This window comes from Aquarana catesbeiana, linkage group LG03, assembly GCF_042186555.1.
Source record: "Aquarana catesbeiana isolate 2022-GZ linkage group LG03, ASM4218655v1, whole genome shotgun sequence".
Classification (NCBI taxonomy): domain Eukaryota; kingdom Metazoa; phylum Chordata; class Amphibia; order Anura; family Ranidae; genus Aquarana; species Aquarana catesbeiana.
In genome coordinates this window covers 191309595-191325135 of record NC_133326.1, presented here as the reverse complement: position 1 = coordinate 191325135, position 15541 = coordinate 191309595, and the positions used below count along the sequence as shown (strand labels likewise).

Here is a 15541-nt window from a genome sequence, read left to right as displayed (position 1 = left end):
TTGATGGCACAGTGGCTGCGTTTGATGGCACAGTGGCTGCATTTGATGGCACAGTGGCTGCATTTGATTGTACAGTGGCGGCAATTGATGGGCACAGTGGCTGCATTTGATGGCACAGTGGCTGCGATTGATACTGCGATTGATACTGCAATTGATGCGTTTTTTTTTTCAGAATTTTTCAGTTTGTTTGCGCCCCCCAAAAAAATTTGGGGCACTAGCCTCCACTGCCAGCCAGCAATGATCTCTGACCGTGAGATGCTGTCTGTGGTAGGCAGTGCACATGCGCGGGAGAATGGAGAGGAGCACAGGGTGAGAACAGCCCAGGACGGGGAAGTGTCTGTGCTGTGTGCTGGCAACATGGAATGGTAACCGTGTTAAGAGGAGGAGAGTGCCATCCTGTAGCTACAATGGGACCAATGACACTGGTGAGGTAAGACACCGCTCAGTGTCTTCTAGCCACTAGCTGGCATTCTCTGTACCCACCCGGGGATGTCTGCTTACCCCACTTCCCTGACAACTGGGGAAAAGACACGCACCACTGGGAGGTGACCTTCCCCCAACACCTGCCAACACTGACAGAGAAACCTTCAGAAATTACTAAAACAAATCCCTTAACAGCCCCTGAGGGGCTGCAGGCTCCAGATTTCGCTTTGCCCCCCCAGATCTAATTTGCACTGCCCCCAAGCCCCCTGACCACCCCCTCCACCCTGGATGCTATGTTGCCGCTGCTGAGCTTCTTTCCCAATACAGCACTCTATACTGCTCCTCCTCCAGGGCTGAAATCACATTCCTTTTCAACACAGCCAGTCAGCCATGATCTGCATAGGGTGTAACTGCCTACTGCAACTACATTGCCGTTCCGACCAGGGGATTTCACAGGTAAGACAGCAACATAAAAGCCAGATATGTGAAGGCTGGTGGACTGTGTGTAAAGGAATGTGATTTTAGCCTTGTGTATTGTGGGGGGGACCTGTTTACAGTGCTGGAATGGGAAGGGAGCTCTGCCAAATGACCTGCCTGTCCTCTGATTCTCCAGCGGTGATCCCTGTCCTCTGATTCTCTAGGGGTGATCCCTGTCCTCTGATTCTCCAGGGGTGATCCCTGTCCTCTAATGTAAGGAGGAACTCAAAACTCTTAAGCCACTTTGAGTATCTTGCGGTAGGGGTATCTGCACACACAGTGGAAGTGGTGAGTGGTAGTGGGGGGCCCAGGTCAACTTTTGCATCGGGGCCCACAGGCTTCAAGCTACGCCTCTGTATGTATGTAAATATATAGATATATATACATGTATTCGGAGTCAACTCTTATTGAATCTTGTAGTTCTTTCTATCTCTTGCTATATTTCCACAGCTGATCCTCCTGCCCAAATCCGCCATGAGCCATTCTTCTCATAATCAAGATCCTCCCACTTCCAATAGGTATGAGACCAACTGTACGTGAGTATAAAAAAAAAGGAGTGTACATTGCGGTCTAACGAAGATTCCTTTCATCGCAGCCCTGTGCACTACAAAAGGTCCAGAATGTCCTCAAGACACCATGATGATTACACCCCAGACCACAGGTCCCGTTCCTCACGCCATAGGTCAACAGGGAGGTCGAGATCCAAAAGACTATATCGTTCACCCACTCCTCCAATGTAAGCAAGAAAGAAGTGCTGGGCATTTTGGACTACACCACTACCAGACAAGCTGGTCTTTAAGGACCGTTTCAGGGACTATGCGGCCATCCGCAAGCTGGAGAGTCAACAGGTTGTTGACCTGCTTAAGCGGATAATGAAGGACTCCTTTTTGGAGTTAGTGGCCTTAGTTCTCCCTCAGCCAGTCCCGCAAGCATCCCAGGTGCAGGATGTGGACCCCAATACTCCAGGTCCATCAGCAATGAGCACTCCTCTGCCTCCATCAGGCCGACCATTACATGAAGATCTCTCAAAGGACTCTTCACAGGAATCAGATGCTTCTGGGTTCAGTTATGCTCTGGGGCAAACTTTCATCCAGGCAGTCAAGACCGCAATTTCCTGGGAGGACCCCAAGGAACCACCTCAAAAATCCAAGAGGTATTTTCCATTCCTTAAAAGGAAACAGATTGTCTTTCCTTTAATGGGCAAGATCAGAGAAATCATCGAAAACTAATGGACAAAGACGGATAAGAAATTTACCTTGGGTCGGCTTAACAAGTTGTATCCAAGGCAGTTCAAAGACAACAGAAGGCCTTGGAAGGGAACTCAGGCATCCTTTTTGAACACCCGGAAGAATAAGACTCTTGCTACTCCACAAGAGCAAGAGCAGTCTTTTTGATGCCAGGTTAGCCCCGACACTCCCGGTAGGGGCCAGACTAAGATTTTATGTTCCGGTCTGGACTTCCCATTGCCAGGACCCCTGGGATCTGTTAACAATCCAGTGGGGGGCACTTTTGGAATTTTCTCATCTTCCTCCTCGGACATCTTTCAAAGGAACAGGGGTTCCAACCTCTCCACTAAAGGCCCTGGCACTACACAATTTATGACATCACTCCAGCTTCAGGAGGCCCTGTTTCTGGTGCGAAAAAGGACAGGTGGGTGGAGGCCTGTGATAGACCTAAAGAGGCTCAACCAGTACATCCACCTCGAGAGTTTCAAGATGGAATCTCTGCGGACGATTATTCAAACAGTCCAGCAAATAGATTGGATGATCTCAGTCGATCTGCAGGATGCTTACCTGCATGTCCCAATTCTTCCTGCATTCCAGAAGTACTTGAGGTTTGCAGTGGGACGGATTCACCTACAGTTTCAGGCCCTGCCTTTCGGTCTGTGCACCTCTACCAGAGTATTCACCAAAATACTAATATCCACTCTCGCCCCACTGCGGAAGAAGGGCTTAAGGTTATACCATGATATCCTCCTCCTGGCAAGCAATCCGGATCAGCTGATATACCACCAAGAGATACTGCTGTAGTCCCTGATGGAACTAGGCTGGCTTATAAACTTCGACAAGAGTCAACTAGTGCCAACACAGCAGATGGTCTACCTGGGCACAATGTTCGACACGCAACAAGGGACAGTGTCATTACCACCTCTGAAAATGAGGATCGTCATTAAGAGGATGATCAAGGTCATCTGGAACCCACATCTGACGGCTTCACAATGCCTGAGCCTCATTGGCACAATGTCCTCATGCATACCCCTAATTCCTTGGGCCCATTGGCACTTGAGGTATTTCCAGGCAGGTTTCTTCGTGCAGTGGAGGAGACAACGACTCTCTCAGATGATCCTACTGACGGGAGTAATGCGCAGGAGTCTACACTGGGGACAGTTCCAGAGAATCTCTCCAAACCTCGCACCTAGGCTCCCTCTCCTGGACCATAGTTACGTCTGACTCAAGTGCACAAGGCTGGGGAGCCCATTGTGGGGACACCAGAATACTGGGAAGATGGTCTTTTCCCACCCAGGGAATGGTATCCAATATCTTGGAGATGAGAGCAGCATTCCTAGTGCTGACTTCATTGGCATCTCAAGTCAGAGGGCAGAGAGCACTGCAAAGCCTGGACAACAGGGCAACAGTCGCATATCTGCAAAAGCAAGGAGGCACTCGCAGCAGAACACTTCTCAGGGAGGTAGAGCCAATTATGCTCTGGGCGGAGAAGAACCTCCTGGACCTCAGAACGGTGTATCTTCCAGGCAGATTGAACACAGAAGCCGTAGACGCTGTAAAGAAACTTCCTGGACAACAATGAGTGGGCCCTTTATCCCCATATTTTCCATCAGATTGCCAGCCTTTGGGATCCCCCTCAGTTGGATCTGTTCACCACTGTCCAATACCTGGTAGGAAGAGCCTGGTATGCAGGAAAAGACTTCTTTTACTCCTCTGACTTGGGGCTCCTAATTGAGCAGACAGGTGGTGCAGGAGCGCAGAGTCACACGAGGGCTGGTAGTCGTGCTAGCTGCTGTGCTTCCGGTTGAGTGGTGTGCCAGATGACAGCAGATGCAGGTATGCTTTGGATGCAGGACAGCGGATGCAGGCAAGCTGTAGATACGGGAAAGCGGATGCAGGTATGCTGTGGATTCAGGTCAGTGGTGTCGGAGCTATACAGGCCGGAAGCAGAAGACTGGGGCAGGGTCTGACAAGCCGGGTCATATACAGTGTGGTCAGATAAGGTACAGATGCGGAGATTGGAGAGTGGTCAAAGTTCAAGCCGGGGTCTATGCAGGTGGAGAGCAGGAATAGTCAAAGCAAGCCGGGTAGGTAACTGGAATTAGATGCAGATAAACAGGATAGAGGACACTAACAGGAACGCTGTAGATAAGACAGCACTGGATCTGTGTACTGATCTGGTTTAAATAGCCCATTTGGCGCCCTCATCTGTCACAGGATGTGCCACACGCGCTAATGAGCATGCGCATAACCGTTCATATTCTGGTGCATTTTTGTGCGTATGTGCTAACCTACGTTAGCACCTGCTAACACAGCTTCCCTAAGATAAGTTTGAGGAACAGGGGTTAGCCTGCAGGGAATAGAAGTTAGCCTGCGGGGAACAGGAGTTAGCCTGCGGGAAACATTTCTTCCTCTAGTAAACCTTTCATGACAGCCACTCCGGAGAATGCCAAACTAACCAGGTTCTTCTCTCGGCTCCCGCATCCACAAGCAGAGACAGTGGATGCCCTGTCATGCTCCTGGAGGTCCGCCATGACATATGCCTTTCCTCCTCGACCACTAATATTCAAGTTCCTCCTGAGGCTCCTCAGAGAGTCGGTCCAAGTGGTGGCAGTTCTACCGTATTGGCTGAAGAGACCCTGGTTCCCTCTAGCTAAGCGCCTCAGTGTGAGCTCTCCAATCAGGATCCCTCCTTTTTCTGTCTCAGGGCAGACTAACTCATCCAAACCCTCAGAAGTTGAAACTTCGAATCTGGAAGTAGAGGCGAAGGTGCGAGGCCCTAGGTTGTTCCCCAGGGATCATATCCACCCTTCTAAGATCCAGAAAACCAGCAACAACTGCAGTATATACAAGGATCTGGGACAAGTTTTTGTCATTTGCTGCCGGGAATGACTTTAATCCAATCTTCCCCTCTACGTCCAATATTCTGGGATTTCTTTAGACGGGTCTTGATATAGGACTTGGCCTGAGCTCACTCAAGGTGCAGGGAGCAGCAATTTCTGCTGCAACAAATAAAAATTGGGCAGAGGATCTTTTGGTGGTCACTTTCCTCAGAGGAGTGTTAAAGATTCGCCCACCTGTCAGACGTTCATTGCCTAAGTGGAATCTGTCCATAGTCCTTGAAGTTCTGTCTGGCCATCCATTCGCTCCAGTGGAACAGGTAGCGATATGGAAACTAATGCTGAAGACTGCTTTGCTTTTGGCCATTGCATCCGGCAGAAGAATCTCAGAGATTCAATCTTTAGGGATAGGTGACGACCATATCTCCATTTTCCCAGACAGAGTGGAATTCATACCTAAAGTCGCTACTCCAAGCCACCTGTTGGAACCCTGGGCATTACCAGTATTTACAGATGCAGATTCAGAGTCCTGTCACGAACTGGACATCTTCAGAGTGCTCAGGGCCTACTTAGAAGCCACCAGATCCTTCAGAAACTTTGAGAGACTATTCATTGTACCATTTGGTAAATACAGAGGTAAAGAAGCTTCCATCAGAACTCTGGCATCTTGGGTTGTAAAGTTGATTCAGATGGCCTACAGGGCAAAGAATATTGAGCCTATGTCCAGAGTGAATGCTCATTCTACGAGGGCAGTCTCAACTCTTTGGGCAGCAAGGGCTATTTGGAGACAGTTTGCACCACCTGGTCTTCTCATCATACGTTTCTCAGACACTACCATATTGATCCGGGTGCTCTCACGACTGTAGTGTTTGGAAGGAGGACAGTTCAGGCTGCAATGTCCTTTTCTAATTAAAATACTTATTATTGGCATTATCCCACCAGTGTCAGCTAGTTATTTATCATCTGTATGCTGCCATGGAGGCACCAGGAAAATGGAAAATTGTATCATACTTATTGTAATTTTCCTTTCCTGGTGCCTATCCATGGCAGCATATACTCCCACTCTCGGTATTTTATGTTACGAAGAATGTTGGGGGAGGGACTGTGTCTTTAATTTATGCTATTCACTAGTCCTGGGGGAGGAACAGAGGCGGAGCTCTATCATCTGTATACTGCCATGAATAGGCACCAGGAAAAGAAAATTACTGTACGTATGATGCAAGGCCTATGTTTTCATACAGCTTTGCTGAAAACATGCTGTTCCTGGTCACCACTAGAGGGTGCTGTTAGGACACGAGTGGTCTACTTGCCTATTTTACATGGAGATAAAAGCTAAATGGTAAACCTGCTTCCCGAGAACAGGGCTTTTTCAGTAAACGTGATCAGTCATACTGACATTTTCAGACACTGCTGGCACAAAAACAAATGCAAAATTTTTTAGGGAAAGTGTAATTATACCTTCTTTTCCATAACTACTATTTTGTTAAAGCATTCTCAGTAGAATGAGTTATGTCCTTGTTGTTTTTTCAATGTACGCAATGTTATTTCCAACAGTTTCCAACCTCCTGTTTCCCCAAGTACTGCTGTTTTCCAAGCAAGCATAGCCAATTCCATCTCCACTGCTATTGTTGGTTTTGCTGTGGCTTTTTCTGTGGCTCAGGTGTATGCAGTGAAGCACAATTATACCATTGATGGTAACCAAGTAAGACACAAAATCATATATGCAAATCAAGTATATATATTTAAATAATTATTTAATTAAATATATATTTCAAATCAATTTCCTTTACAGTGTTTATATATAACCAGAAAACAAATGCACATGTTTTGTCTGTCCTATTGTAGGAATTAATAGCATTTGGATTGTGTAACGTAGTATGTGGCGCATTCAAAGGCTTTGTAGCAAGCACTTCGTTAGCCAGGTCATCAGTGCAAGAGAGCTCAGGAGGCAAAACCCAGGTATGTATCTCTTTATCAAACTTACTTATTTACTTACTTATACCATACCTCCCAACTTTTTGAGATGGGAAAGAGTGACACCTATTAGCAGAAATATGTAGGCATAGGATCCACCCCCTGCCACGCTCCCTTAAAGGAGAATTGTACAAAATAAAAAGGGATTGGTTAAACCCACTAGAGCTTTTTTACCACTACTATTTCTTTATATTGGCTTTTGGAATTTACAAATGCAGCAATTTAGTATTTGGATGAAAGGTTTAGCACTGTAAAACTTTTTTTGATAGATAATTAGTGCATTTTATATACAACTATATACTGTAGATCAGACCAAAATGAGGGACAAATGAAAAGAAAAGAGGGACAGGGGGTTTTGTGGTTGTGCCATGATCTAAATGGTAAAGTCATAGGGAGGGGATCCAGGAGGAGGACATATTACAAGCTAAGTTTTAGAAAGATTGAGCTTGAGGAAGTGGTGTGTGATGCGTGAGGAAATTGAGGTGCTGAGTTGAAGAGTCAAGAGATAGATCTGGGTGTCATCAACATAGAGGTGGTATTTGAAGCCATGAGAGGTTATCAACTGGCCCATGGAAGAGGTATAGAGAGAGAGTGAAAGTGCGCTGAGATAAGTAGGAGGAGAACCAGGAAAGAGCAGAGGCCAAGGGAGTGGAGTCTTTGAGGAGGATTGGGTGGTCAACTGTGTCAAAGGCAGCAGAAAGGTCTAAGAGTATGAGTATGGAGTACTGGCCATTGGTTTTAGCAGTTAGAAGGTCGTTGGTGAGTTTTAGTGGGGCAGTTTCAGTGGAATGTTGTGGGCAGAAGCTGGACTGTAGGGGATCAAGAAGGTTGTTGTCAGTGAGGTAGCAACTCATACGGTTGTAGACAAGGCGTTCAAGAAGCTTGGAGGAAAACAGGAGCATGGAAGTGGGTCTTAAGTTATTCAAACAGGTGGGGTCCAATGAATGTTTTTTTAAGTATGGGGCTAATCAGTGCATGTTTGAGCGGAGAGGGAAAGGTGCCGGAAGAGAGGGAAAGGTTGAAGATGTGGGTTAGAGAGTTTAGGATAGAGCAGGAAGGTGGTTGCAGTAGTTGCGAGGGGACAGGGTCCAGGGCATAGGTGGTGGGGTGGGCTGTGGAAAGAAGTTTGACAACTTCCTCAGAGCTAACAGGATTGAAGGAGGAAAGTGTTGAGTGTGGTGTTGGACTTGGTGTGTTGGTTGGTGGAGGAAGCTGGATGCTGGATATCTCATGACGAATTGTGCCAATTTTGTTTTTGAAGTGATTGCCAATTTCCTGGGCAGTAAGCAAGTTGGTGGGTGGAGTAAGGAATTAAAGGTAGAAAAGTGTTGACAAGGCTTGGATGAGAGGGATTTGATGAGAGTGGTGTAGTAGATTTGTTTAGCGGAGTGGAGGCAGGAGTTATATTTGAGAAGGGCAGATTTGTAGAGGGTGAAATCTTGTAGGGATTTAGTTTTACGCCACCCTCATTCAAGAGCACAACTGTGTTTCTTAAGACTTCTGGTGTCATCTGTTTGCCAGGGTTGTAGCAGGCGAGGCCTGGTTCTGCGTGTAGAGATGGGGTCAAGTGTGTTCAGGGAGGATGACAATATGTTGTTGTAGACAGAAGTGGCCAGGTCTGGGCAGGACAGGTGTGTGATTTTATCATAAAGGCAATCAGTAGCAGAATGAAGAAGGAAAGGATTGAGGTGGCGAAGGTTCCTGTGGGTGACTGTTTGCAGGTTGGCGGCATGGGAGGTAGGAGACAGGGAGAGTTAGAAACAGATGAGGTTGTAATCGGAGAGAGGAAAGGGGGTGTTAGATTTGCATGGAGTGCAGAGGTGGGAGACTATGAGGTCAAGAGTGTTGCCATTGGAGTGAGTGGTGGTTTGTGTCCATTGTGCTAGGTTGAAGGAGGACGTTAAATTGAGTAGTTGAGAAGTGGCTGATGTTATGTGGGTGATGGTATTGCAGCAGAGGAGAGCTTGCTTCAAATAGCATGTATTTTGGAAAGGAAAGGGGGGCGGTGTAGTGCAGGGAGGGGGGTCTGACAGTTATGTGTTACACAGAGATAAGGAAAAATACACTATTCCTGAAGAGCTTCCTCATCTCAAAAAATATTACTCTTTTATTATTAATTAAAGTTAAGAATAGCCAAGTTAAAGGAAACCTAACATGAAACAGAGAGGCTGGCATTGCTTTTTTTTCTGAAAATGCTAGCTGTTTGGTTGGCATGCTGACTGCATTGTTCTGATTCAGTGGAGGTATACAGATTGGGACATGTGAATTTTTGCAGACTTTACTGACATACAAGTTTTAGGTCAGAATGTATTAAAGATAGTGGGTCAGCATAACACCAACTGACCATAGGCATGCACAGGGGGTGTGCCAGGTGTGCCTGGGCACACCCTAATCATGACATGTGGTGCAGATTCCCCCTAGTGCCCGGGCTTCCTTCCCACATGTTGGCCCCCTGGCTTCCATCTTCTCCTCCTGGTTGCTGCGGGGGATGTTTCAATTTGGAGAGCAGGGGAAGGGGCTAGTAAATATGTCATTTACTGGCCCCTTCTTTTTCTAAATGAACACAGTGAACACACTCACTGTGTTCATTCATAACTGTGTAGTAAACAGTGTGTACTATGCTTCAGTTTGTGAATGAACAGGAAGCCGCTCGACACAGAGCACTTCCCGTTCATTCACTCTCCTGTGCAGCTGAGGCTGCATAGAAAGGTATTTGTGTTTGAGCTTTGGGGTGCACACCCTAATGCAATAGGCTGTGCACACCTATGCAACTAACAAGCATTCTCAGGAAGAGGTTGACAGTAAAAGGGCTTATAGTTCGCTATTCATACCTAGCCCCCCCTTTCCCAAACACACACAAATTCACAGGAATCTGCTAAGGGGTAGGGGTATTATAAGTAAAGTGTAATATGCTATATTGCAGGTGCTTAGGAAACATTATGTTACCTTTTCTCCACCTGTTTTAGGCTGGGTTCACACTATTGCAATGATAGACATTACATGTGATCCACACTGCATTGCTGTACAGATCACATGTGATGTCTGTGCCAGTTTGTATGGTTGAATTTGCATCACATTTGGACCAAAATGGTGCAGAACCCTTTACATTCTAATGCATATCAGGCCTGACATCTGTATTACTAATCTCTAAGAATAAGGATATGGGTATACTCTGATAGGTGTAGACATACATAAGAGGAAGCATGTCAGACTTGGTATGCATTAGAATGCATACCTCCACATAGCTGCTTTTGCAACTTAGGAGGCCATTGGGTGAAATGGTAGGTTGTAATCAATGCAGCACATGCTGTAACCAGTACATAGATTTCAGCACTGCATATACTTCTCTAACCCCTCTCCCAACTCCTTGGGTGGGGGCGCAGTTTGCCATTTTCGACCTGGGCACTAGTTGACCTTGTCCCGCCACTGATTGTGGGTTCAGTGTAAGTATTGGAATTTGAACAATCTCTGGTGTCCTGGCAAAGAGCAGGTTTAGGAATCCCTATGTCACACAGCTTGGTGATAAATTGCCACAATTTTAACAAATGACTGTAAAACGGCTGGATTTTCTAACACTGATTATTAGGCATCAGCAGCATAGATATAAAATACAAAAGAGGGTTCTATAATGTTTACGTTTTTTTAAAGACCTGGCTTTGTATGTAAAAGGATCACTTTTAAACTCCTGATCTGTAAAATGTGTGCACAGGCATAACTTTCAAAATGAGTTCAATTTAAATTACATTCATATTTCTACAGATTGCTGGGATACTATCAGGCGTAATAGTTTTGATAGTAACACTCGCTCTCGGATATCTTTTGGAAACTCTACCAAAGGTAATGTACATGTTTTTCTTATTATAAACTTGTAAGCCTAGGTTTGCACTGTGAAACACATATGAATTACACAGGAATGGCACAGCATTCCTGTGCAAATCACATGCGATTCTATGCAGTGTGATTTGAGCCAATTCATTTTTGATGGCTCAAATCGCACCATATCCAAATCAAAAAGGCTCAGGCACATTTCTGTGATCCGGATCAGGCAAGCACATTGTGCCCTGCTTTTGGGGTGTCATTAACTTTGAGTTGACAAAAAAGGTGGGGAGATAGTGATAGAACACACTATCTAAAAGTAGGCATCTGTAACCAGGCAGTTTGATAAAATTAAATTATTTTATTTAAAAAATTGTATAAATGGCAAAATTCCAATTTAGATCACCTTCATACTGTAGAAAACATAAAACATACAAAAACATTTTTTAAAAAGACAATCCGGATTGTTATCCCACATGCTGGAAATTCTATGATATAATTAAATATCTAAAATGGAAGATTCTGGAAATTCCTATCGGATATAAAGTGCACAGTCAAAAGTACAAGGCTATATAGCAATTATACTAACTTATGGATAAAGGACACAAAAAAAACGCAATCAATTGCCAAAGGATATCTCATGTGCGGCCACAGTTTAGGTGTAGAGCAAATCCTGATTAAACAATTATCTTGAGGAATTGCGATAACTTTTCAAGTGTGACAAAATTGGATCTCCAATTAGCCAATAGTGGGCCAAAGGTACATAAATGGATACAAATGGTGAATGTAAGTGCTAAGACACAAAATAAGAATAATATAATATTCAAAATCCTTATAAAGGTAAGGAGAAACCAATATTGTGTTGTAACAATAAGAGCCGGTTCACACTGAGGCAGCACGACTTGCAGCACGACTGCCTCAGGCGACCTGGACACGACAGCAGCGGCGACTTGCAAAACAACTTCTATATAGAAGTCAATGCAAATCTTGTGCTCAGTCTTTGGCTGTGGAACTTTGTGTAAGTGGAATTTGGTATAAGTGGGAGATAAAAACTAGAGTTATAGAGTGAATAAGTCTTGCTTGTTGATTGCTGGGTTTGCTGGGGTGCATTTTTGGGGCTTTTCCTTTTAGTTTTTCATTTGCCTTTTTCTGTCACTTTTTAAATAGCTTTTTTTCTTTTTTTTTTTTTTTCTCTGGTTCCTTCAGCCTATCAATTAAGGGGGGTGGTTAATTGCTCACAGGTGCCTATTTAACTGGGTGTAGAACTCAGTCTGAGCGTGCTCAGTCTTTGGCTGTGGAACTTTGTGTAAGTGGAACTTGGTATAAGTGGGAGTTAAAAACTAGAGTTATAGAGTGAATAAGTCTTGCTTGTTGATTGCTGGGTTTGCTGGGGTGCATTTTTGGGGCTTTTCCTTTTAGTTTTTCATTTGCCTTTTTCTGTCACTTTTTAAATAGCTTTTTTTCTTTTTTTTTTTTTTTTCCTCTGGTTCCTTCAGCCTATCAATTAAGGGGGGTGGTTAATTGCTCACAGGTGCCTATTTAACTGGGTGTAGAACTCAGTCTGAGCGTGCTCAGTCTTTGGCTGTGGAACTTTGTGTAAGTGGGAGTTAAAAACAAGAGTTTAAAACAGGAGGTTATAACAGGGGTCATAGTACCTGTGTAGTGTGAGTATCTGAGTGTTGTCTGAGTAGTGTGTGTGGATCGTTAGTACTTGTGTATTGTGTACTGTATACTTGAGTATTGCGAGTGCACATAGGTCTGCAACTGTTCTGCGATTGCACGTAGGTCTGTGAGTACCTGTGTATTGTCTTGTTGTGTACCTGTGTATTGTCTTGAGCATTAGTGCCAGGAAGCTAGCTGTTAGGTAATTTGGACAGGGTAAAATCCCCAAATCCTCACTAAATTTAATAGGTACGATGCCCGGCGGGTGTGGAGAGGCGACTCTTTGTACATCTTGCCGCATGTATGCGTTCCTTGATCATCCGATCGAGGGTGAATACTGCTGTGCAAAATGTAAGCACATTGTTTCCCTGGAAGCCCAGGTTCTGAATCTAGGGGAGCAACTGTCAGCACTGAGAAGTCCCTCCATACTAAAGGTGAGCCAGGAATGTACACGGCAGGTGCAGGCAGGGGCCAGCACAAAGGCGGGTGGAGACAAAGAGGCGCAGGCACTAGCAAAGAGTAGATGGGTGACAGTCAGGAGGGGTAGAGGTGGAAGTGCCAGAGAGGCCGATCCAGGACTGGAGCATCCCAATAAGTACGCTCCATTGAGTGTCATTGGTGAAACCAGTCAGGGATCAGCATTGCTGGAGATGAGGGACTCTCCTAGCTGCCAGGGGAAGAACTTCTCCAGTGAGAGTGGGGGGGCAGCAAAGGGAAAGGAAAGACAGATTCTGGTGGTAGGGGACTCAATTCTTAGAAGGACAGAGAGGGCAATCTGTAACCAAGACCTGAAGCGCCGAACAGTATGTTGTCTACCGGGCGCTCGGGTTCGGCACATCACGGATCTTGTGGACAGATTACTGGGAGGGGCTGGGGAAGACCCGGCTGTCATGGTGCACGTTGGCACCAATGACAAAGTCAGAGGCAGATGGAGTGTCCTAAAGAACGATTTTAGGGACTTAGGTGCTAAATTGAGGAAAAGGACTTCCAAGGTAGTATTCTCAGGAATACTACCGGTACATCGAGCCACACCAGAAAGGCAGAGGGAGATTAGGGAAGTAAACAAGTGGCTGAAGAGCTGGTGTAGTAAGGAGGGGTTTGGGTTCCTGGAGGACTGGGCCGACTTCTCAGTCGGTAACCGGTACTATAGAAGGGACGGACTGCACCTAAATGAGGAGGGTGCAGATCTGCTGGGAATGAAGATGGCCAAAAAGTTAGAGGGGTTGTTAAACTAGGCGATGGGGGGGAGGGTCCAGAGACAGTGATAGCCAGCGCGGATGATATTCCAGAGGGTAGTGTTGGGGGCATTAGTGGTAGGTTAACCAAAGCACAAAAACACAAGGTGAGTATAGTAGCAAGTCCTAGTTGCAATTTTGAAACACCCAATACGAGGACAATATGCGACCGGTCTAAACTATGTGGCATGTTCACCAACGCCAGGAGCATGGCAGACAAGATGGGTGAACTAGAGATACTGTTGTACAAGGAGGATTTGGATTTTGTGGGAATTTCAGAGACCTGGTTCAACAGCTCTCATGATTGGCTGGCAAACATTCAAGGGTATACCCTATACCGCAAGGATAGAGAGGGTAAAAAAGGGGGAGGGGTATGCCTATATATCAAGAATAATGTACAAGCGAATGTGAGAGATGACATCACTGAGGGAGCTAGAGAGGAGGTGGAATCCTTATGGGTAGAGCTCCAAAGGGATGAAGCTAAGGGGAAAATAATACTGGGAGTATGCTATAGGCCCCCTAACCTGAAGGAGGAAGTGGAGACGGATCTCCTATCACAAATTGGATTAGCAGCAAGGATGGGAAGTGTTATCATAATGGGGGATTTTAATTATCTAGACATAGACTGGGCGGAGGAAACCGCGCATTCATTTAAGGCTCGCCAGTTCCTTAATGTCTTGCAGGACAATTTTATGGTTCAGATGGTAGACGCACCAACTAGAAATAAAACATTACTGGATCTACTGATTACCAACAATACAGACCTGATCACAGATGTGGAAATACGGGGCAATTTAGGTAACAGCGATCACAGGTCAATTAGTTTCAGCATAAATCACACAAATAGGAAACATAAAGGGAATACAAAGACACTGAATTTCAAAAGAGCCAACTTCCCTAAACTACAAACCTTGCTAAAAGGCATAAATTGGGATAAAATATTTGGAACAAAGAATACGGAGGAGAGATGGGTTTGCTTTAAGAGCATATTAAATAAGGGCATTAGCCAATGTATCCCATTGGGTAATAAATTTAAAAGAGCGAACAAAAATCCTGGATGGCTTAACTCCAATGTAAAAATGCATATAAAAGCAAAGGAGAAGGCCTTCAAAAAATACAAGGTTGAGGGATCATCCTCAGCATTCAGACTTTATAAAGAATGCAATAAGAAATGTAAGGGTGCAATTAGGACAGCTAAGATAGAACATGAAAGACACATAGCGGAGGAGAGCAAAAAAAATCCCAAGAAATTCTTTAAGTATGTAAACAGTAAAAAAGGGAGGACAGATCATATTGGCCCCATAAAGAACGAGGAAGGACATCTGGTTACAAAGGATGGGGAGATGGCAAAGGTATTGAATTTATTCTTCTCCTCAGTCTTCACGAGTGAATCGGGGGGCTTCAGTAACCAAAACTGCAGTGTTTATCCTCATGACACAACACAGGAAGCACCTCCATGGTTAACAGAGGACGGAATTAAAATTAGACTTGAGAAACTTAACATTAATAAATCACGGGGACCAGATGGCTTGCATCCGAGGGTACTTAGGGAACTCAGTCAGATGATTGCCAGACCGTTGTTCCTAATTTTTACAGACAGTCTATTGACTGGAATGGTACCAGCTGATTGGAGAAAAGCCAATGTAGCACCAATATTTAAAAAGGGCCCAAAAAACATCCCTGGGAATTACAGACCAGTTAGCCTAACATCAATAGTATGTAAAATCTTGGAGGGGATGATAAGGGACTATATACAAGATTTTAGTAATAAGAACGATATCATTAGCAGTAATCAGCATGGATTCATGAAGAATCGTTCTTGCCAAACCAATCTATTAACCTTCTATGAGGAGGTGAGTTGCCATCTAGATAAAGGAAGGCCCATAGA

At 45.0% G+C, this 15541-nt stretch overlaps 1 protein-coding gene across 1 annotated transcript in view; it reads left to right on the top strand.

The window, feature by feature from the left end:
* The window catches only part of LOC141131882 (chloride anion exchanger-like), a 119294-nt gene that overhangs the window by 59649 nt on the left and 44104 nt on the right, over positions 1-15541 (top strand). Inside the window, exons 9-11 of the mRNA XM_073619672.1 lie at positions 6521-6668; positions 6812-6925; positions 10700-10777. Of these exons, the coding sequence (XP_073475773.1) occupies positions 6521-6668; positions 6812-6925; positions 10700-10777 (340 nt within the window). The remainder of the gene's footprint in view (positions 1-6520; positions 6669-6811; positions 6926-10699; positions 10778-15541) is intronic.